The sequence below is a fragment of the Anastrepha ludens genome, chromosome 3, assembly GCF_028408465.1.
Source record: "Anastrepha ludens isolate Willacy chromosome 3, idAnaLude1.1, whole genome shotgun sequence".
Classification (NCBI taxonomy): Eukaryota; Metazoa; Arthropoda; class Insecta; order Diptera; family Tephritidae; genus Anastrepha; species Anastrepha ludens.
Genome location: NC_071499.1, coordinates 5818676 through 5842602, shown reverse-complemented (window position 1 = coordinate 5842602; position 23927 = coordinate 5818676). Strand labels below are relative to the sequence as shown.

At 36.2% G+C, this 23927-nt stretch overlaps 1 protein-coding gene across 1 annotated transcript in view; it reads left to right on the top strand.

Moving 5' to 3' along the window:
* The first annotated feature begins 11 nt into the window (after nucleotides 1-11).
* Nucleotides 12-23927, top strand: part of LOC128856920 (putative uncharacterized protein DDB_G0282133) — a 39963-nt gene continuing 16047 nt past the window's right edge. Inside the window, exons 1-2 of the mRNA XM_054092364.1 lie at nucleotides 12-617; nucleotides 703-4823. Coding sequence (XP_053948339.1) covers nucleotides 246-617; nucleotides 703-4823 — 4493 coding nt within the window. The 5' untranslated portion in view covers nucleotides 12-245. The remainder of the gene's footprint in view (nucleotides 618-702; nucleotides 4824-23927) is intronic.

The following is a 23927-nucleotide window of genomic DNA, read 5'->3' as shown; positions in this document are numbered from 1 at the left end:
ATCGCCAGTTTACCATTCTTAATTTTTTCGTGAAGAAAAATGGCGACTGTTTTAGAATATCATTGGTGAAGAGTTGTTAAAAATACACTTAAGCACATTGCATGTTTGCATTAGTATACAAGCAAAGAAAATAGCGAATTCATAGTTATTGGAAAATATAACGTAAAAGTGGTTATTAATATTTAGAAATTCTATCTATTTGGGATTAAGCTTCAAGTTAAAGGCGAACCGATATTACATTTGCTATGTGGAACCAATGGGCCGGGGTTGCTGCAGCTACTCCAATGCCACCTATACCGGCACCTCAATGTCCGCCGCCGCAACCACCACCACCAACAGCAGCACCGCCACCACCATCAACTGCACCTCCGCCAGCTCCAGCAGAGCCATCAACTGGCAATACGGCAGCCCCAATAATAGGACCAATGCTTCCTTCTACCTCCACTGCAACAACCCCTTCTGCCCCACCAGCTTCAAGTGGTCCGTATGGACAGTATACTGAAGCGCAATATGCGGCGCTGACTCCGGAGCAGCAGTATGCCTTGCAACAACACTGGCAGCAATGGCAAGCTTATCAACAAGAATATGCTAAATGGCATGCTCAGTACGGTGAGCAGGTAAGTAGAATCGTGTAGTGAAAAAAAATTGTCAAGCGTGTTTACAAATATAGTTTCTAACGTAATTTGCATATTTCCAACATAGTATAAAAGAGAAATGGCAGCTGCCGCCGCGACCGGACAAACTATGAATTTAAATAATTACTATCAGCAGGCTCCACCGCAGCCACAAATACAAACTCCAACTCAACCGCAACAGCAACAACCACCACCACCGCCGCCACCTGATTCACAACAAGTAACTGCAAAATTTACTGGTACGCCTCAGTTATATACACAACCGCCACCTCCACAGCTTCAGCCACAGGCACTTGTTCAGCCACAACCTCAAACTATTCCTGTCAATCAAGCTCCTCCTAATATGCATCAACCGCCCCTTGGTGGACCGTTTCCAAATATGGGTTACCCACAATGGCAACAATCTTATTCGCAGTCGCAACAACCGCAGCCATTTAATTACAATCAACCACCCCCTACTTTTGCACAACAACCTCCGAATTTTGGTCAAATTCCAAATTTTCAGCAACCACCACCAATGGTTCAACCCCAAGCACCTCCACCATCTCAACCACAACCAATGCCGATTGCACCACCACCTGTGCAACAACAACCTATACCTCCTTACGGTAATCCAAACCAGCAAAATCGTAGTGGTAGCAATCAAAACACCAGCAACAACAACAAAAGTCAACCTAATATCGATCGTAATTTTAACGATTCTACGGGACCGAATCCAAATAATTGGGCCCCTCCTTCCCTTAACCAAGACAATGATGTCAACAAAAATCTTAGTGGAAATACTAGCCAATGGAATCCCAAACAAAATAAATTTGATGGGAATTTTAGTAATAATAGAGCCGGAAATCAATCCGGTCCAAATGAAATGGGCCCTAACAATTGGCCTTCGCGAAAAGACGATGGAGGGGATGCAAATGATTACAATGACGTGTCGAATGATGGGGACATGAATACTGCATTCGAGGGCAACCGAAAAAGCCGAGACGGTTTTGAAAGCAAAGGAAATTCAAATAATCGATGGGGTTGCGAAAATTCTGACACGGGAGAACATCGCAATGAAAACTTTCCCCAAACTCGCCAAGGACCTCCTGGGATGGGTAATCAATGGAATAATAATAATCGCAATCAAGGTGGTATGAATAACGCCTGGAATAATAGCCCTTTTGATTCACAAAATAATTTCGAAAATGATCGTAGAAATGTGGGAAACTTCATCGACCAGAGGAACTTTTCTGGCCCTAATGATCAAAGTGGAGGAAATCGCTGGGGTAATAATAGTGGACAGTGGGGTAATAACAACAGGGATCCCGGGAGCAACAATTTCAACCCAGGACCAGGCGAAAGTGGTAGAAATTTCGGTGGAAATAACTTTATGCATGGGCCGAACAACAATTTTCATCAGAGATTTGGTCAAAATGATCGGAACTTTGGGGGAAATTTTAACCAAAGGCCGGGAGGAAATGGCCGCGGTTATGGACCAAATAACAATTCGAATCAACAATTTGGAAATAATGAAAGAAATATGGGCCCAAATAATCCTTTCAATGATGATTCTAGAGACAATTTTGCCGAAAATAAAGATTCCAATGATAGACGCGGTTCAAATAATCCTAATTTCGGTAACAGAAATAATTTTAACAGATGGTCGGACAACAATGACCCCAATTTCAGTCCAGGAAACAGTTTAAACACAGGCCCAGAAGGCAGTGGTAAAAATAGTTCGTTTAATCCCTTTAATTCCAGATCTCACTCGAATGACCGAAACTTTGTACCAGGAGGCGATGGGGATAATTTTGGACCTAATAATTTCAATCAAGCAAATCGTGGAAATGGACGAAACCTCGATCGCAATGACAACTTTAATCCGAGGTTTGGTTCTAACGAGCGTAATTTTGGTCCAAATAATTTTAATCGCAGATCCGATTCGAACGAACGAAACTTGGGGCCAAATAATATGAAAGAAAGATCAAATTCAAATGAGCGCAATTTTAATAATAATAATTTTGATAGAAGATCAAACTCGAACGAACGAGTTCGTGACTCTTTACCAACAAGTAGCGTAGGACGTCAAGAGGATCGCGAAGAACTTCAAAGAGGCAGTGTAAATCAAGGCAATCGCGAACCGGAAATACAAAATCAAGGTCAAAGCCGATTAGAAACAGACAACGGAAACAAAGCACAACGACCTGATTTGGATGAAAAGAGTTTCGATCTTCAGTTTCAACGTTGGGAAGAACAATTTCAACAATGGAAGCGTGCAAACGCTAATCACCCAGATCGTGAGATGTACAGGCGCTATGAACAAGAATTTGAAAAACAACGTCAACGAATAATGGAACGTCGTGAACAAATGCGACAAAGAAAATTGCAGCAAATGGGTAACGAAGCTGAACCAGATGATAGTGAATCTTGTGATAAGGATGAAAGGATGGATAATAATCCTCCTATTGAAACAAAAAAAGACCCAGATGACGAAGAAGAAGATGTTCGTAGTGAACATGTTGGGGAAGATGAGGGTTCAAATCAGGCTTTGACAAAAGAGGAAAGAACAACAATTATGGCCGCAGAGATTAATGCTGTTGAAGAAAGAGTTGATGAGAAGGAAGAGGAGCAGAAACAGTTAGACGACGTACAGGAAGATGTAAAAGAAGTGCCAGCAAAAGTTGATTGCCCAGAAATAGGTAATGCAAGCTCTAAAAACAACGATTTGCCAATTGCTGAGAAAAAAACGAATAGCTCTGTTAGCAGCATAGGCAAGCGAAAAAGTCGTTTTAGTGCTCCTACCGAAAGTGAAAAAAAGCCTAAACTACAAGACACTGCTCCCTCTGAAGTAATTTCCCTTGTTGATGAGGACGATAACACGGCCGCCGAAGTTCCTGGTCCCATGTGTAGTATTTTTGGCAAAACTGAGGGAATACCAGGTCTAGATTTGGTTGAAGGTTCTGGTAAAAGCGACATTGGTTCCGTAGATAAACCACCTTCGAATACGGCGGATGAGAGTGTTGAAATTGAATTGAATGAGGCTCCAAAAGAGAAGAAGAAAGAAGTACAAAATCCGTGCAACAAAATACCTTCATTATTTGATGTTGTAATAGAGAAGCCAGCTGACTTCCCAATACGATCACCTATTGGGGACAATGACGAAGATGAGAATGATGACAATGATAACGACAATGGCGAAGAAAATATGCAGAAAGAAAACCCATCAGGACAACAATTAATACATCCGAATATTTCCAACGCCATTCCTAATTTGGGTGATGCTCTTAGAGATCCCGCTTTTATGCAGAAAATTTCACAGGCATTAGCTAAAGCTCAGGGTAGAGAAAGTGCAGATCCAAGTTGTGCGCCGCCTCCAAAGTTTCTTCAACAATTGCCCATGTTACTTGAACAATTACAGCAACAAAAGTCTAACTCCGATGGGCAGCGGTCTAGTTTTGGAGGGAATGGTCCGAACAACTTTGGTGGAAATGGCCCTAACTTTGGAGGAATTGGTCCAAACTTTGGAGGGATTGGTCCCAACTTTGGAGGATGCGGTCCCAACTTTGGAGGAAATGGGCCAAACTATGGAGGTAATGACAATGGGCCTAATCGAATAAATTTCGGAGGGAACGGTCCCAATTTCGGAGATAATGGGCAAAATCGAATGAATTTCGGAGGGAACGGTCGCAATTTTGGAGATAATGGGCCAAATCGCCAGAATTTCGGAGGGAACGGTCCGAACTTTCGCGGTTATGATCCTAATTTTGGAGGTAATGAGCCTAATTTCGGCTTTAATGGGCCGAATGGGGGAAATGGTCCGAATGGACCAAATTTCAACAGAAATGGACCAAATTTCAACAGAAACGGACCAAATTTCAACAGGTTTGGTCCAAACGGTTCAAATTTCGGCGGTGGTGACGGACCGAATTTCCGAGGAGACGGACCAAACTTTAGAGGAGGCAATGGGCCAAACATGGCTGGTGGCGGTAATGGTCCAAATTTTGGTAGAAACGGACCCAACGATGATCGACGTAATTTTGGCAGAAATAATAACAATATGGGAGATAGAGATAGCGGAGGGCAAAATTTATTCCGACACGGTGGCGGCAATGGTAATACTGGCCCCGAGGACAAAAGGAAACAAAGTGCAGGCAGTGGAGCCGATGCTACAGGAACGGATAACTCCAACTCCTCATGGGTTGAAGGGTATGTACAAAATTTATAAAGAGTCTTGGTTATTTAATTTATATTTCTTATAATATGCTAATATAAAAGAGATGTGAGATCCGAAAGAGTTAAATTTATTAAAGGCAGATTAGTTTCACATGAGAATTTCTAGTTTAACAAATGCGCACCTCGTGCTGCAGTCATGCGTATACTTGGATGTACAGTGCACGCATTTGTAATCTTGTCTTGTCTGTGTGGCATTTAGCCTGGATTCTGTTAGCTGGCCCATGACTGTAGGGCTACTGATGATTTCCACTTTGATTTGATTTCTGAAATATTAGAGTTACAAAAAAAATGGATTTATTTGTGTCTTATATTGAACTTCTCAATCCGTTATTATCATTTGAAGTGGCTTAAGCGGCCACTGAGGAGGACTCTCTAGACCAAAATCTTTTAAAATAACACAAAAACGACCGCTTACCCTTCTACACTATCTTCCGCATAGAAGCACCGGTGTTTATAAATGACAGTAAAAAAGCTTCATACATAAGCTAAAAAACAAATGTGTTTAGATCTAAATTTACTTGTAAGAGGTAAGGGAAATATTCAAACGGATTTATTGTGTGTAGGAAACTGTCACAAATTGCTCGTTTGCTGGAAGAGTAACATAACCTAAAAAAAATGTAAATTTGCAGAAATTATCCTCAGTTTTTCTTTTAGGCTGTGTAGAAGCAGTATCCACTAAAACTATTTTATTAGAAGAAAATTAGTTTTTATTTCTACTTAAGGAGGCATAGTATATTGAAAATTTCAAAGCCAGGCATCTCAATGTTTTTAGTTGACGTATGAGGTTCTTCTCCGGCAAACGCGCGATATGCAGCAATATTTAGCAATACCTTTTATAGCTAAACACCTTGATTAACATTATGAAGAGCTGCTCTAAGGATAGTTCAGATAGACTTAATATCCTTTCTATTGAAACATGAATGTGTTGCTCGCCTTTAGAAGTTCGTACGATAATTTATGAGACGTTATATATTAAAAATTGTGAAAAGAATATATGTATGACTATATTTTTTTCATATATGTATAATTTTATTGGCTTGTAATCAATTCAATTCAATTTGAATTTATTTGTTATGTAATTTTTCTACATAGTAGGGCTGAGTCTTTTAACAGTACATCTTATATTTATAAGAATCAAACTCAGCACAGTAACTTATAAACTAATTTTCCTTAAAATATCCGATAATCTAGAATAATCCGATAATCTAGAGAAATCCGAGTCCGAAATAGAATATCTCATTGAAAGAGACTCATTGAAAGCCTAAGAGAAGTTAAAGTTAATTAAAGACTGTCATTTATGTGTTTAATTTCAGGTGACAACAAAGAATTTTAGTTTAATATACTTAGTTTATTGTATTTATAAAGGTAAGATGGTTTTTGGGAATACACTAGCTTATACACAAATCCAAGAGTACGCAGTTTGAAGTACAAGTTTAGGTCACTGCTAAAAATCTGTTTCTAGAAGTACGAGATATGGCCATACTTTCTCACATACGAACCGCGCTGCGTTGTTTACGAGTGATTCAACCTTTATCAAGGTTGAAGTACTAGGCTGTTCAATAAGTTTTGCGGTTCAATAAGAAATGCATAAGTTTATTGTGTGAAATTCACCTCATTATTTGGTATAGTCTCCCTGACGTGAGGATCTGGAAGAGCTGCAAAATACGTTTCCACAGCTGTTATGACCAAATCATTTGATGAAAAACGCTTTCCATGCATGCACTTTTTTAAGTGTGGAAACAGAAGGAAGTCGCTAGATGCCAAATGTGGAGGATGCTCCAAAAATTCGAACTTTAATTCATGGATTTTAGCCATTGTCGAAATGCTCTTGTTACACTGTGCATTGTTCTGATGGAAAATAGCCATTGTCGAAATGCTCTTGTTACACTGTGCATTGTTCTGATGAAAAATATTTTATTTTCTTTGCAAAAGTCTTTTTTCAAGAATTTTTTCCCTCAGTTGGTCTAAAATGTTACAATAATATTCAGAATTTATTGTTTCCCAGTTCGCAAGTGATCCACAAACAAAATTGCTTTCGCACCCCAAAAAACTGATATTAACACCTTCTTGGCCGATTTCTGGCAAACGAACTCTTTTCGGAGCCGAAGAACCATTTTCAGACCACTCTTTAGTCTATTGTTTTGATTTAGGATTATGGTGATAGACCCAAGTTTCATCCATAGTGATGAATCGATGCGCAAATACCCACTTTATCGTTTCGAAAACGCTCTAAATGTTACTGAGAAAGTCGCATTCGAATGTGTTTTTGATCCATTGTTAGCGAATGCGGCGGCACCCATTCTGTTTACAGCTTTCTGAAACCCAATACTTCAGTCAAAATATTGCTTACACTGCCAATGAGATGCTTTTTCTACCACTAAATGGGTTGTAAACAATGAATGAATTGGCAGATTGAAATGTGATAAACGTTGATATGAAAAAAAATTTTGGCTAGTACCCTCTCTTATCGCAAAACTTATTGAACAACCTAGTATAATAATGTTCAACTTAGTCTGCTGTGTTAATTGGTAGGCATTTATGATGTACATTTTTCAGAATATTGTGAATCTTACCAACTATGTAGTGTATTAATAAAGCTTACTTGTTACTTATAGGAATAGAAAGGTTAAAATGTCACAATTTTTATTCTTCAAACTTCTGAAATTTCATTTTGGCCATTCTCATCGTCTTTGCAAAGTTCTGCTGCATGTAGTTTTGTTATTAATTTGTTTTCAAAATTGACCAATTTTGCTTAATAGACCGAGGATGTCAGTAGTTTGTAACCAAATTGATGTTATTTTATTTTTTAATACCCTGATTCTCGTAAGAACGGCGCTTATAAAATGGGTTTCTTGCAGCAGCAAAAGCATTCCCAATAAAAGTTAAGGTAATTTTACTGAAAGGACAGCGTCCGGTGTGCTTACTTGGAGGCCTGTACGATGCTCAAAAGCACTGCGAATCAAATCAATGCATTAATAATTGCACACTGGGGAAATCAAAACCTGCCAAGAGACATAATTTCCACCTACAATCCTAAAAGGCCTAGGAAGCCTTAAGCCAGGCAGCGCATGTGTATGTCGTGTGGCTGCTCTGTACATCTACCCTACTTTGGTTTTGTGGATGTAAATAAAGCCCCCCGGGGCCGTTGCTACGAACTGCTTGGAGTGAATTGCAAGATATCCTTTTTCCGCGGTTCCAGTAGTAAGCCTCTGGTCAGGCTTCGTAGCCGAAGCTACTCCCAATTGAGCTTCCTTACTGCTCTGGACTGGTAACCTGGATTGAACCTCGTACACACATTCCGTTACACAACTCATTGATACAAAAAAATAGTGGTGTTTTTTTTCTCGCAATAATGTCGCAGTTGCGCCCTGTGCCAGTGCTCTCAGCATATTCATAGGGTAGTCTTTTCTTTTTTCAAACTGTCAAACTCGCACCAGGTGAGTGTGTTACCCTTTACAAAAAGCTTTGTTCAGCTAATTTTGTATCTGTATGCCAAAGGTCATCCAAATATGTAGTTGAGCGGAAACTTTCAAAAACAAAAAATAAATAAAAAATGCAGGAAATATTTAATATATAAATTTTTTATAATATTAAAAATACAATTTGTGGAAGTGTTGAATTCTGCTTGTTCTATTCTCTTGAAATACATTTTCGCTGGGCGTATGTCAATATTTACGTAAAGACGGCTTATGGTATAATGAGAATACATTTATGGGTTATGCTCATAAATGGGGTGCTTATATCCGGGAGAGACTGTACATGTTTAAATAATAATAATAACAAAACAGAAAATAATTATTATAAGCAGATGAACTTTCACTTTTTTAAGAAGGTCATTATTTTCAAGAGAACTAAATAATTGACAATTTACGAAGCACTACTGCAGTTATATGAAATTTCTGTGAATAATTATTATTATTTTTTCATGCTAAGAGAATATTGCTTATTGTCATACTTTTTCTGTCCATATTATCCATAAAATCACAAAAAGTGATTTCAAATGAAGGCCAGTTAAAGGCGAAACTAATAAAGGTCCATGACTTAGATGAATATTGGTTAGATAGTTTTTCGATTATTTAGAGAATTTAGGGGATAAAAATAATTCAATAGAAACATTACATACGGTCCTATTTTTTTACATATGGAGCAAAGGTGAACACGAAAATTGGTATATATGGACATACATATATGGGTTTTCCAATAAGGCTGAAGTTGAGGGAGGATGGAATAAAACAAGCTGTTTCTGTGAGGTATTAAGTTTTTTTTTTAATTCCATTTTGTGTTGAATATGACATCGTTCAAATGTCAACTGCGGATGCGCATGGTAAAAGGGATCCGTGAATAGAAGCACTGATCTGAAAGAGGGAAACAAGATTGCTGAAATAAACATGTTTAATTAGAAATAGTCTCAAACCAGTCTCAAATTGTACAAAAATATCAAAATTTGAATGGTGCTCATGGTGTTTCAAAAGATATATACAAGAAAGATATTTTATTGATCGGTTCAAAACATTTTATTACGAAATATCATAATAAGGGGGCGTCCATAAATTACGTGAGGTGTTTTTTTCAATTTTCTGAACCTCCCTCCCCCCCTGGTGAGATGTCGTGAGATTTTATTCAACCCCCTCCCCCATCCCCCAATCTCACGTGAGATTTTTCAAAATGTGGGTTTCTTATGTAAACGCGTTGAATTGTTATTGTAAAAAGAAAAAAAATTTGCTTCGTGCTTTTATTTACGACTAGTTAAGACTAGTAATCAATATTGCTGAGAGTTATAAGTGTAATAAAAATTTAACAATAGAAGACTTAAATCGTAACTACTGCGATTAAAAAAAGAATATCTACTCTAATTCAGTCCATGGAGAATCATGCGCGGTTTCAAGAGAGACTATTGGGACCAACATGTCCATATGATTTTCAGTAAAATCATGTGCTCCTTCAACTTCGTACTAATCTAGCCACTCTAAGCCGTTGACGCTTGCGCACAGTAACTCATTAGCTCGTCTTGTGACAATCCGTGAGGGTCGCACTTTGCGGAACATACGCGCTTGCTTAGCTGGTGCAATGTGAGCTGCTCTCCTGTGCTCTGCAGCTCTTGTGATAGATGCGAAGTAAATACCGCATGTACTGCAGCATATTTTCTCTAAATCATCACGTATACTGGGGCAATAGAGATCAATAGGCGTGCTGATGAAGGCATTCAGCGGTTGAATCGGTACGTGTATTAGAAATGGAGCAAATGATTTTCCGTCATGTTCTTTAAAGTCCGGAATTGTCAAACGTCAACCTGAGTGATAGGGCGTTCGGCTCATAGTGGCGCGAAAACAACCGACGGGCTACACTGTACCGCAAATTCAGATTAAATTGAGCTATTTGGTATAAAACAAATAAGTTGGTTTGACAGTAGTAATGTATAACGTCGAAGTATGAATGAAATTATTTTCTTTCGGACGAATTAGTGAATGATCTTAATCATACTACGATTACGCTTGAGATTAAATCTTAAGCATGTACAATTTTTTTGTTTCAATCAGAAAAAAAATTGCGTGATATTTGCCGAGACCCCCCCTCTCTCCAACGTAAGATTAGATGAGATTTGACTCGACCCCCTCCCCCCCCTTAAACATCTCACGTAATTTATGGACGCCCCCTAACATGAATAAAAACATACCTTTTTATATGGTAGTAGTAGTAGTAGTAGTAGTAGTTGTTGTACTGTAAGTAATTGCATTCACTCAAATTCGGTTCCTGCGTTATTTTTGAACTGATATGATGATTGACTCATCAATGGTTTTGATGGAAAATGACCTTATCCTTCCGTAAATCGATTTCACCTACTACGATTTCACACTACTAGCAAATTTTCGTAAAGACTTTTTTATTGGCTTTCTTCATCTATCACATACTAGTGGCAGAAACTCCCCAACCTTAAGCAAGCCGTCATTACTTGATGACTGAGTTGCTTTGCCAATATTTATATATCTATTTTTTTATATACTAGGTTGTTCAATAAGTTTTGCGGTTCGATAAGATGGTTTTGAATACACTTTATTATTCAGTATAGTCTCCCTGAACATCAATTCACTTGTTCCAACGAGATTCCAATTTATGAATTCCATCCCTGAAGTGAGAATTTGGAAGAGCTACAAAATACGCTTCCACAGCTGTTATGACCTCATCATTTGATGAAAAACGCCTGCCATGTATGAATTTTTTTAAATCTGGAAGCAAATGGTGAATGCTCCAAAAAATTCGAACTTTAATTCCTGGATTTTAGCTATTGTCAAAATGTACATTGTGCTGATGAAAAATAATTGTTTTTCTTTTGTAAACTGGGTATTTTTTTACGTTTTTTTCTTATCCCAAAAATCTGATGTTAACATCCTTTTGGCCGATTTCTGGGTACGAACTCGTTTCGGAGCCGAAGAACCATTTTCAGACCACTCTTTAGTCTCTTGTTTTGATTTAGGATTATGGTGATAGACCCAAGTCTCATCCATAGTGATGAATCGACGCACAAAACCCACTTTATCCTTTCGAAAATGCTCTAAATGTTGGTGATAAAGTCGCATTCGAAAGTGCCTTTTCTACGATTTCTGGTGTTGTTGCTGTTTTTGGGCGTCTTTGATGTGGATCGTCTTCAAGGCTTGTACCACCACGTTTAAATTCAGCAAGCCATCTTTATGCCGTAATGACAAATTGAAATGAAACTTCACATGTGTGCATATGAAGAGTGTACCAACACAACAAAAAAATTTAGGTTAGTAGCAACGCTCTCTATTGAACAACGTAGTAGATCCTATTCCATACCAAGAGAAGCATCCCCAAATCCTTATGTTGCAGCCGCCGCACTTGACTACGTTTTGTTTTGCTAACAGGTAACAGCGCTGAGAACTTCCGTCCCTTAGGACGTATTTATGTTCAAATAAATTTATGATCGCTCCAAAGTATGTTACACCATTTTTTAAAACCCTCGGTTCGAAACCATGACTTGTGCTCTTGAGCAAAACTTTTCCTGTTTTTTATATTTGCATATTTCAACAGAGGAACTTTACGTGCTATTCTGCCTGGTAGGATCATGTTTTACACTCGATGCCGTACAGTGCTCAGTGATACTACTTTCTTGATTTCGGTTGCAATGACCTTTGGCGACTTAAAAGGACCCTTTTCAGCAAGAGTCACAATTAAATTATCAGTAGCGCAAGTCGTTTTCTTTTTGCCACCACCCACCGTTCTGTGGATTTTTTGGGATTGTGGACATTTACAACATTTACAAAAATGTTGGAATGAGTTGTGAACAATATTTACCCCGTGGTTTTCATACCAGTTCATGGCAAACCGGCTATAATGATACGACGGGCCAGAACAGAACTGAGTCTGTCTGTATGTTGTTTTATTAATGATAGCGAACGTTTTTGCAAACACTTCTTCATAAATTTCTTGATTTATAGTGCTCGTGGTAATGCACGTTTTGTATTTAATACCACACTGGCAGATGGCTTGCCAAACAAAATATTTTTTAAGGCACCTGTCCAACTTTAGCTTAAAGGCACCCGGAACTCTTCCTCTCTTCGTTGCAGTATAAAACTCTGCTTAAAGCCTGCTTTGACGTATGTTTCATCGTCCATAAACACACAGCCATATTTATGGATGTCTTGACTGTATAATTCCCACGCACGTGCTTTAGCACTCTTATTTGGTTTATCATTTCGGTTGCGTGCTACGATCAATTTACTTTCTGCTCAAATATGAACGAGACGTTATCAATAAAACGGTCCGCGGATGACATATGGCAAAAATAATTTTTTTGTTTTTTGGTAGGACTGTTATAAGCTTACATGGCAAATTTCAGCGTGATGCGATATGTCACATAGTTTGTTTTCTGTGCTACTGTAAACAAGTCAAGCTCGAGTGTGTTCTTCGAATTTAACGATGGAAATTCAAGTTGAACAAAGAATTTGTTTGAAATTTTGTTATTCCAACAAAATTTCGGCTTCAGACGCCTTAAAAATGTTGCAGACAACCTATGGGAACTCTGCTCTATCGCGTGCACGTGTTTTCCAGTGGTACAAATCGTTCAGAGAGGGCCGTACATCAGTTGAAAACTTGCCTCATGAACGTCGTTCAGCAACATCAGTAAACGACGAAAACATCGGAAAAGTAAAGGAAATTGTGCTTGAAAATCGCACAAATCGCAAAATCGGTTAACGCTGAATATTATTTAGACGTTTTAAAGCGTTTGCGCGAGAACATTCGTCTTAAAAGGAAGGAATTGTGGGACAACAAGTCATGGTTCTTGCATCACGATAATGCACCAGCTCACACATCACGTCTTGTTCGCGATTATTTGAACAAAAATAATGTTAATATCGTTCCGCAAGCACCGTATTCGCCTGATATGGCTCCATGTGACTTTTTCCTGTTTCCCAAGCTCAAGTTGCCGCTCCGTGGAAAAAAATTTGAGACAATTGAAGTCATAAAAGAGAATTCGAAGAACACACTCGAGCTTGACTTGTTTACAGTAGCACAGAAAACAAACTATGTGACATATCACGCTGAAATTTGCCATGTAAGCTTATAACAGTCCTACCAAAAAACAAAAAATTTATTTTTGCCATATGTCATCCGCACAGACTGGATATAGTCCTGCTGTAAATAACTGTTAAGCAATTGGGTAACGAGGATGTGGCAACAAAATGGTGCGGAAGCGCTAGTTGGATTCTGGATGAATCACCACTCTAACCAACCAACCAACCAACCATCCGGGGACCGTTTTATTGATAACGTCTCGTTCATATTTGAGCAGAAGGTATATGATCGTAAACCTTCACTTTTGCGCATTTTTGGACGCAATCTTTCAACATATTGACCTGTTTTGCAGCATCTACAAGTGAAAGGCAAGGTTTTTTTTCGAAATAATGACACCACTATTTTGGCTTGTAACTGTGACACAAATCCTTTGTTTTTCCACTTCCAGGCCTTTGATCAACCGACATGGTTTCATTATACTTTTTTAACACAAAAGTTCTGTACTTTTAGGACTATTTAAAGTTTTTGCTATAGTATTGTGCGACAAATTACCATTTTCTTGCTTTTTGCGCACAATTTCTCAGCTCACACTTAACCGAAGCAATTTTGAAGAATACGTAGAAGTTATGAAAAGTGTATACGTCACTTAAGGACAACAAACACTATGAATATGTGTATTATTTTTTTATTTATAGCTAGTTTTGCGCACTTGACAAGTGAATACAATCGACTAGTTTTTTGCGTGCCCATTCTTTAGCTTTAAATATTTCCGAATCGATGGATGAAGGCAGCGTACCTATTTTAATGACCATATGTGTACATATATGATTTGTTTTTTATACCTTGCAATATTTTGGTGTTCACTTTTGCTCTATAGTGTATGTAGATATGTAAAAGTAGCTTACATTTTCAAACTGATTTATGGGCTATCTGGTAGTGATGTGCTGACTGTAGGTAATATTGAAGTTTCAATTTAAAACCTGATTGCTCATCGAGATACATGAGAGCAATAACTTGTTCTTAATCTTGCTATGTTGCAGTGCGACAAATATGTTTTAAGGAAATACTAGGCTGTTTAAATATTTAATAGTAGCCTTTCATTAATAGTCGCCATTTATAAAGTAAGTGTACGAGTATAATATACAGATGTAGTTACAATAATAGTATAGCGACATTTTGCCAAGTTTTGACTATTTATTATTATTATTTTTTTAAAAAGGAGTTATAAAAATATATAAATAATTGGCGCGCACACTTATGTTATGTGTTTGGCCGAGCTCCTCCTATTTGTGTGCGTGCGTCTTGTTGTTGTGGGGAGGGAGGGACCTACAGTTTTAAGTGGACTACGAAACGGAAAATTATTTCTTTATGAGGATCCTTTCTCATGGCAGAAATACACTCGGAGGAAGGAATATGTATCCAAGTTTCACAATTTTAAAACTTCAACAAATTAACGTAAACATTTCTTCTAGCCAAACATTTAACAGAGGTGTGCTGTATAGAGTCTCACCGATTTAACACCTGTCAAGACATAATTCTTTCTATAGTTCTTCTTCTTAACAAACTACTGATTACTAACATTTTTTTTTTTAAAGTTGTTACTAAATAGCGATTGCGTACCGTAATTATAAGTCTGATATATTCCTGCTTTCCTTCTTTGCATGCGAGTAGTCGCAGTAAGAGTTTGTGTTTAAATGGAAGTAGGTAAGAGCAAATTATAGAGCAGAGTACAGTTTCTCTTGGGGTATTGCGTTCCAGGCATTTGTGCGCGAAAGCCATTCAAATTGCTACATTTAACAGCTTCAATCTGGGCCTTAATATCACACCAAAAGTGCTCAATGGATTTGGGATCCGCAGAAATCCTTTTAGAACACCAATATTTTGTTCTTCCAATTCTTCCAAGCGTGGAGTGTGTTTCGAATAATTTTCAAGCATGAACAATCAGCGTAGAACCAAATGGGGTGGCCGTACAACAATAGATATAGAAGCTGCAATCCAAAGAAAAATCTAAGGAAACAGTCTTTTACTACCGCTGTGAGTGAACAAGTCAGGGCATCTTTTGTGCTAATTTTGGGTCTGGGCTATGTCACTCAGACCACGCACACCACTACCACCACCAGGATCAAATATTCTTTTGCATATGGTAAAAAATTGTCTATACCACAAGATTGCCAACGCCATGCTCTGAATCTGAACCGAACAGGTAACGGTTGACGCCATACATAGCTTTTTCCAGCGGATCGGAAACGGCAGATCTTTGATTCATCACCCCACACAATTTTTTCCCCAAAAACGGTTTTGATGTGCGCTCTTTGGCGAACAAATGTCTGGATTCTCATTATTTTTTGTAATAAGTGGTTTTCGATGTGATATGTACCCACGCACATTTTTTTTCAAATCGTCTTCTAACTGTTTTGGAGAGTTTGGAGAGAACGTAGGTTCGGCTCTCCGTGAAACTCCAAAGTGTATTTCAAGTGTATTTCTGCCATGAAAAAGCTCCTTATAAAAAACCATTTGCCGTTCGGAGTCGGCTTAAAACTGTAGGTCCCTTCATTTGTGAAACAACGTCAAGAGGCACGCCACAAATAGGAGGATGAGCTCGGTCAAACACCCAAAACGGGTGTGAGCGCCAATTATGTGTATATATATATTAGGGCGGGTCGATTTAAAAATCGCTCATTGCTCTATGAAAATCGTATTCTAGGGATCAAAATAAGAAACTTTGCCGAAGGAACCATACCTCTAAAACGAATTCTGATGTCCCCCAATTTGGGTCGAACGAAAAATCTCACTTTGACCCATTTAGAGTGCTCCAATCGAGTCCAAATGTATGACCGACCCCCACTAACTTTGGACGGTCGATCCACCCATGCCAGCGGCACACCCCCTGAAACTCCCCTGGGGGGTTCCCCATACAATCATCTCAAAATATCACCATATTTGGCCTTTACATGAGAAAAGAAACTAAAAAGTTCGACCCAAATTGGAGGACATCAGAATTCGTTTTAGAGGTATGGTTCCTTCGGCAAAGTTTCTTATTTTCATCCCTAGAATATGATTTTCACAGAGCAATGGGCAATTTTTTTGCCTCCCCACAAATCGACCCGGCCTAATATATATATAATTGTTTTGGGATATATCGCTCACTAAATACGAAAGAGTCACAACTAAAAATTTTTGCAAATCGATTTCTCCCCCATAAACTAACTCAGAGTACACATCCCTAACTACCCAAGAACTTTTTTGCCGTCACTATCTTCTTAACTAAAAAGTGCTGTTATGTACTCAAGGACCATGGTGCAAAGAGTTTTATAGATATGGCCAAGATCAAATCGTTAACCGGCTCTCAATGAATTTGAAAGAATCAGCTGATTGGCTGTCGTGGATCATGACAGCGGTTTGTTTACTAAAAAAAGGAGATTGTATCCGCTCATGGAGCTCTGTTGCCATCTGAAAAAGGTCTGATTGTTAAGTGTGTGAATACGTGTGAATTGAGTGTTCAGAATTCCGCTGCCGAGACCCCGGTAACGTGACAACCGAAGTTATTCTCACAATTTTGTTTTTCACCATAGCTGACAAGGCGAATCTATTCAAGGTCGTGGTATTCAAGCAACAACAAATTTTTAAAGTGGAACTGCCAAGGAAAAGAGAATAGAAGAATTGAATGAATGACAAATAGATAAAATTAGTTTGTCCCGCATTCACAACACAACAACTTTCTGTCAATCCGTTTTACTGACATTTTTAAAATAAAGGCGAATGAAAGAAGAGGAAACCAACTACTCTAATCACACCACCTTCTATAGATACACCTTGAAATTTATGCGATGACTTTTCACCCTGAGTTTTTTGCACATTCTCTTTTAAATAAGTCTTCGAAAATCTTCGTGCATTTACACGATGACTGTTTGTTTGCGGGTTTCCTTGTGTATTTTTCACGTTTAAGTGGATAATTTTCTATGGTCATTCGTTCGTTGAGCGGGATCCCAAAGTGCATTTGAATAAAAATACGAAAATGTGAAAAAAATGTCAAAAAAACCCCTCTTTTTCGCTGACCGTGCATGCATACCTACCCCGTTGACTTTTTTACACTTTTTGCCACCAAGCTCGACACGCATTTTTTATTCCAAATTTTCCTCTGCGGCTAAAGAAAACTTTTATGTATTCATTTGCCTGCATATTCTCTGATCAAATTTAATTTGATAGTGAAAAATTGAAACAAAAAAAAGTTCGTCTGCTGAGCGTTTTTATAAAAAATATTTTAATATATTGTCTCAAATAAGTCTCCTTTCCAAATGTCACCGCCAATACATTAGTAAATCCTGCTATATTCAGTAGTTGACCCTCTAACGTCTTAAAAAAATTCACTTATCGCTACTTTTCAATAGAGTGGCAATACCAAGCATCATTCAGTTATCTTTTCGTTCGTCGCGCAAAAATTGTATACATTTTTATTAACAATATATTATATTTAAGTTAATGTTAATATTTACCGAATTTTTGTATAGAATATAGTTTAAATATATTTCCTTGTGTAAAGAGAAAGTGAAGTTTGAGTGTATTAACTTTCGTGTATTTAGTGATTGAAAAGAGTAATAATATCAACGTGTTTTTTGTTAAGAACTTTTAAAAGGAGAAAAAGTTGATTTTTCTTTCTTTTTTCAATCATAAAATACACGAAAATTAATACACTCAAACTTCACTTTCTTCATATTATTAGTACGCATCAATTGGCACCCCCCTTGACTTTTGTTTGATCAATTTTTTCATATTCATTAATAAAGTGGATAATGGCCGAAAAAAAGTAAATAGTCAAAACTTAGCAAAATATTGCTGTGCTATTATTGTGATCATGGCTGTATATAGTATGCGGGAGTATTATTATGTACCGAATAATTGATTATATTATATATCCTGTTTTGAGGGATTGGGAAGCCTGTGTGACGTAATGTAATACCCAAAATTTATTTCCAACAGGTTTAATTGAATCCAAGTACATATATGGAGCCTATAATTTACCATCTCGCTTACTAAATTACATCTATACTATATATTTACATAAATATAGATTTAAAAGGTACACACATTTAGGAGTGGGGTAAAAAGTTTCAAGCGAAGACTTTAACAAGAATCTTTCTGTTTAGAGGCTTTCGCTTGGTTTTTTTGTTACAAATGAGGGGATCAATTCTATAATGGAGCGTGTGGATGCTAGATCAGTATATTTGAATAAATATTTTTTTATGTTTTTAGGAGCGATTGGAGTGCTTATGATTAAGCAACGAAATACCATTTTACCTTTATAAATTATAAATCCGAATACTTAAAAAATAAAATTGCAATTATAGGTGATTTGAATTATGAAGACCTTACTGTATTTAAAACAAGCTTTTGTGATAGAAGTCCACTTGAAAAATCCAATTGCCGTATTCTCTAATTACATATATAAGTAAATATCCTGAATTCATGAAGTATGAAATTCAGATGCAATCTTAAATATGAAATGCTTAGGCACCTTTAGTCATTGAAATGAAATATTTATATTTGAAGTGGTTCCTGCGCGTAAAAAGAAGTAATTTGTTGTATGGTGTAAGTATTCGAGTGCAATGCCGTTGTAATTTTATCGTCAGTAAGGGATAATAGGCCTCTTCTTTTCGCCACGCGTTAGCAAGTGACAACTGAAAATGAATCAACTTGTATAAATGAACTTATCTTGGCAACGTTGAAATACAGCTGCCTCAAATTACATTTATCTATAAAATGGTGAGTTGTACCAGTTCGCTAGTGGCAATTCTGCTCGATAACTTTGTTGTTGGTTTGACATGCAAATTTTTCGTTAAGTTAGCCGAGCAAAGAGATAGCGAGCATAGAAGTGGTGAATAGAAGAGGCCTAAAATGTTGAATACTCGCTGGTATTGCCATTCATATTACACTTATACCTACAACGGATGCAATTTAAATGGGGATTTGAAATACATACATACATATCGCAGATTTGCTGGAAGAACGTCACAAGTTAAAAAATCAATAATTTGAGAAAAAGGACTTTAAAGTTTGCCAACTAGTATGCCTCCCTAAGTAGAAGTAAGTACATACACATATTTTATGATTACTCTTAAAAGATATCGTTATAATAAAAAAAATTTTAATTAGAAAAAAAAATTTTACACATATTTTATGATTACTCTTAAAAGATATCGTTATAATAAAAAAAAACTTTTTAATTAAAAACAAATTTTTATTAAAAAAAAAAATTTTAGTTAAATTAAAAAAAAAATTTTATTAAAAAAATTTTTTTAGTGTTTTTTTAATATGACACTCTTTTAGCAAATGAGCGATATGTGCGCACCGCATATAGTTTGAACAAATTATTTAAAAAAAGTCCAAAATTTATTTTTATCACCACCTCAAATATAATTACTCCATTACAATGCCCCAATATACATATTTTAAAATCCGCCTTCCCAGCCCCATTATAAATCGTTGTCTTTCAAAGCAACGTTCTCTTCGGTCTCACAAATCTAAGTGTAGCGTGTCAATGCACATTTTCAATTTAGTAAAATAGTGTGTAATCACCTTTATAAAACTGTTAATACTGGAATATCTATTCCATTCCTTCTCTTTTCATTGCCCCTTGCAAACACGAATTACATATCGTATGCGAAACGAAAATGTGAACAATCTGCAAATCGTATGCATTATCAAATAATAATCCACAATTGAAATGCAATTAGTGGTGGTAATAAGAAGCCAGTTTTTAATAAAAGACAGAGGAGTTCCAAGTCTGGCAACCGCAATTAGAGCAGAAAATCTACATAAATATAAAAAAAAAATCAGTTGAAACTAGTTGTTCGCAGACCTCTACTATATAATCGCCTAAAACCGCTGGTTTTATATGATAAAAACGAAGAGTAAAAAACAAAAACAAATATATACATACTTACTTGTATACTCGTATTTATGAATTACATACATATTTCGAAATGATAGTTGTTAGCTAAGCAACTTTGGTTTTTTAAATGTAATGTGTCGGAGTTTTCAAAATACAGTGAATTAGTTGCCATCTTTACAACTTTAATTTATGCACCGGTATGTGTACATGTAGCTGTTGTTGTTGCAGAACATTGTGCAGCAAGTCAGCATGATGTGACAGCCGAGTATGTAGATAAGTTGCTGAGGCCGAAATTCGAATGTATGGTGGAACTTTTGACGACCTCACCGCTATTTAATTAAATAAAAGTTTATAAAATTAACCTTCATACATACATACTACATACCCTATTAAAAAGGTATAGAATAAAAGTTTAAATTTTATCAACCTAAATGCTTTAATTTATTTACAAATACAATACAAAAGGGTTAAAACTGGGTGAAACTGTGCGTAAATACTTCTAGTGCTCTACGGTATAATGACTGTCCATTTAATAGTACAACGGAATCGAAATGGATATGGTATATGGTGTAAATATGTATATGGTTGAGCCCCTATGTACCGCCTAGGAATCACGGGAAAATATATATATATATGTATATGTGTACCAGATTGTATGTCTGCGCTTTTCTCCTTCTTTCTATGTAACAACTGTGGATAGCTCGGGTAAAAGTTTGATACACGCTTTGCATAATGATCGGAGATATTTTAATTAACTATTATCACGCCCATCTTCAGTATAAGAGGAAGATACGTGAAATGTAATAACGAGCCTATTAGCAATTTAGCATAATTTTTTGTGTGAAAGCTGTTCAAATGGTGAAAATGTTCCCTTTCGCTGCAGGCAGAGTAAATTACCTTTGTCGTTGTTAGATATCTTTCTTCTTCTGTTTGAAAAGAAAAATATAGGTACTATGCCAATAATCAGAGAACAATTCATTGAATCGTCAATAGCATCAAAGTCATGCTTACACTCTCTATTACAGTAAAATCGTCATACAGGTATAAATGTTAATATGAGTGACTAATAAAGTTAAGGAAAGAAATATGAGTAATAAAAAGTTTTGAGACGTGGTATAGCCCGTTTTTCCTACTTTGAACCAAACAATCTTGAAAACCTCTGTAAAAAAACCTTCTTGAGCATATTTGATAGGTGGTTTTGAAAACTTTATTTCAGATACACTTATACGAGTACCCATGGTAAAAAGTATTTACAAGAAAGTATTCACAATGTTTACTAGAAAGTCCTTGGTTGAAAAATTGAAAAATGTTGTTGTTGTTGTTGTTGAAATATTTAGAGTATACAAAGATTACTAGTGCAAATTCAAAGACAACAACGGTATATTTCCCATTAAAGCAAGCGCTTGAATTTATGCGAAATTTCAGCTTTTGTACTCGTATAAACACTTTTGACTATGGGTGTATATATGTATACCTATATATTAACATATATGCTTACATACACATTAAATTCGAAATTTGAATCAATTAATCGTGTTGCCACATACCCTAGACCATTAACCCACATTTTTCTCAATATATAAGCACATTTCTTACTATTTCTGGATAGTCATCAAAACTAAAGGCTTTATAACTAACTCAAAATTTGCTTTGGTTTAATCAAAATTCTTGTTTGTAAAAAGTTCACATACAACTAGATTATCTACTTTTTCGGGGTGAACTTCCAATCCGTAAGTAAAAAGCGAAATTACCCAATACAAAATCTGTCTCCCGGAATCCGAAATATATTAATAAAATAATCTTCGATATAAAGATACCTTTTTCCATACAACCCGGTGTTTTAAAACAACGCAAAAAAACAAAAACAATAAAAAAAAATTTATTACGAATGTAAGGAGAAACGTCAAAGTAAAGACTAAATAAAATGGACGCCGTCAAAGAAAAGTGGTTTGTAGACTTAATTGTAATAAATTTTGTGTGAGATATTATTAATTATGCATTCGCATTGCAGAAAAACGCGTGTGCCCATAGACGCTTTGGCCTGTTATTGCTTATTATAAAATGGATCTCGCAAGAGTATTGTTGCCTTAATTTTTTGTTATTTATATTTAACTATTGCTTCTATTTGTAATAGTAATAATTAAATAAATCCCTCAAAACAGTCTTGACAGCTGATTGTCAATTTTGCCGCTAATCTGCCCCTATGTGAAAGCGTAGATACATTTTTGTGGATTTATTGCTAATCACTGCATATGTGAACGTACTTTTAGGGTATACGTGAACTGTGGTAAAGATATTTTAGTTTGATTTCATAATATTTTGTACTCATTTTATATTTATAAAAATAAAAAATTTTATCTGTATGTACCCTAATCATAGTTTACGCCCCAAAAACTGAAATGAGATCGAAAGAAATTTCTTAAAATCGCATAAAACTAAAATAAAGACGCCACGGCTATTTATTCATTGACTAGTTCCCCTAAACAATATTTCAGTTATTCTCATTTGGAATAATAAAATATGTTCATTTATCACTCAGAGTTTTTGAAAAATTGTTTAAGAGTTTAAATTAACATAAATTATTTTATCAAATCGAAATAACTTGTTTCATACCAGTCGTATAATCATATGTTTGTATATATTTTTTCCACGGTGCAGTTAATTTAGCACACACATAATTTCTCCTTTGAATGCGTTTATTATTTTTTTTTTTGTTGGGAGGCTGAACATATGATTTGTGTATTTATTGGAGTTGTTGGAAAAGCTATTGAAAATTTCGTATGTTTAGTTGGTTTGTGGAAGTAAGGTGTCTAGAAGAAAGAATTGCATATAGATACCACGGCCTATAGCTGACTACAAGTCATATGAACTGCTTATTTTGATATCAGAGTAAGGCCATTAAAAAATAAAAATGCCAATCGTACAATTTATACAGCTCTAATTCTAACAAATTCCTTGTTTTTTTAAGTTGGTACGCTATCTTATTGTTATCAGATTCCCTGACCTGTATTAGAAAATTTATTAAAAGAGAAAATAAGAAAACTTATTTAATTACCGAATATAGGTTTAGATACGCTTTACTGTATGTGTCATAACCCAAAAAAAAAAAAATACTTGGCTAATTTTCTAGATGTCCTATTATGAAGTTCCTAAATGCATTCATCAAGTTATCGATACCCACCATACACACAAATCCAAGAAACGAGGCCTATGTAATATAACTGCAATAGCCATATAAATATTGTATATAAACCTGTATCGAACTTCCGGCAAAAGCTGCTACTGCGGACAACAAATATGATGGTTATATAACCAGTTTTTTTGACAGTACTTAACTTTAGTAAGATTAAAAATCTTTACAAAGCTGGTACACTTATTGCTTTTTTATCTCTTTCAGCGAATTTTGATTTAGTAGATGAAGCGGATCTGGGAAACATACAGTTAGTCAAAAAAAGTTTTGGCGCAGTGATTTTTTTTTAATATTCACAATGGGTTTCATGTTAGATTTTTTCGTAAATTTTGTAGAATTAGTTTTTAGAATTTTCTTCCATAAAAAGCGCATGTTCGAAAATCTTAATATGGAAGTAAGTGTTCAACATCGTATGCGAAAAAATTGTTAAGAATCAACTCGATTTTTGAGCGACATTCGAACTTAC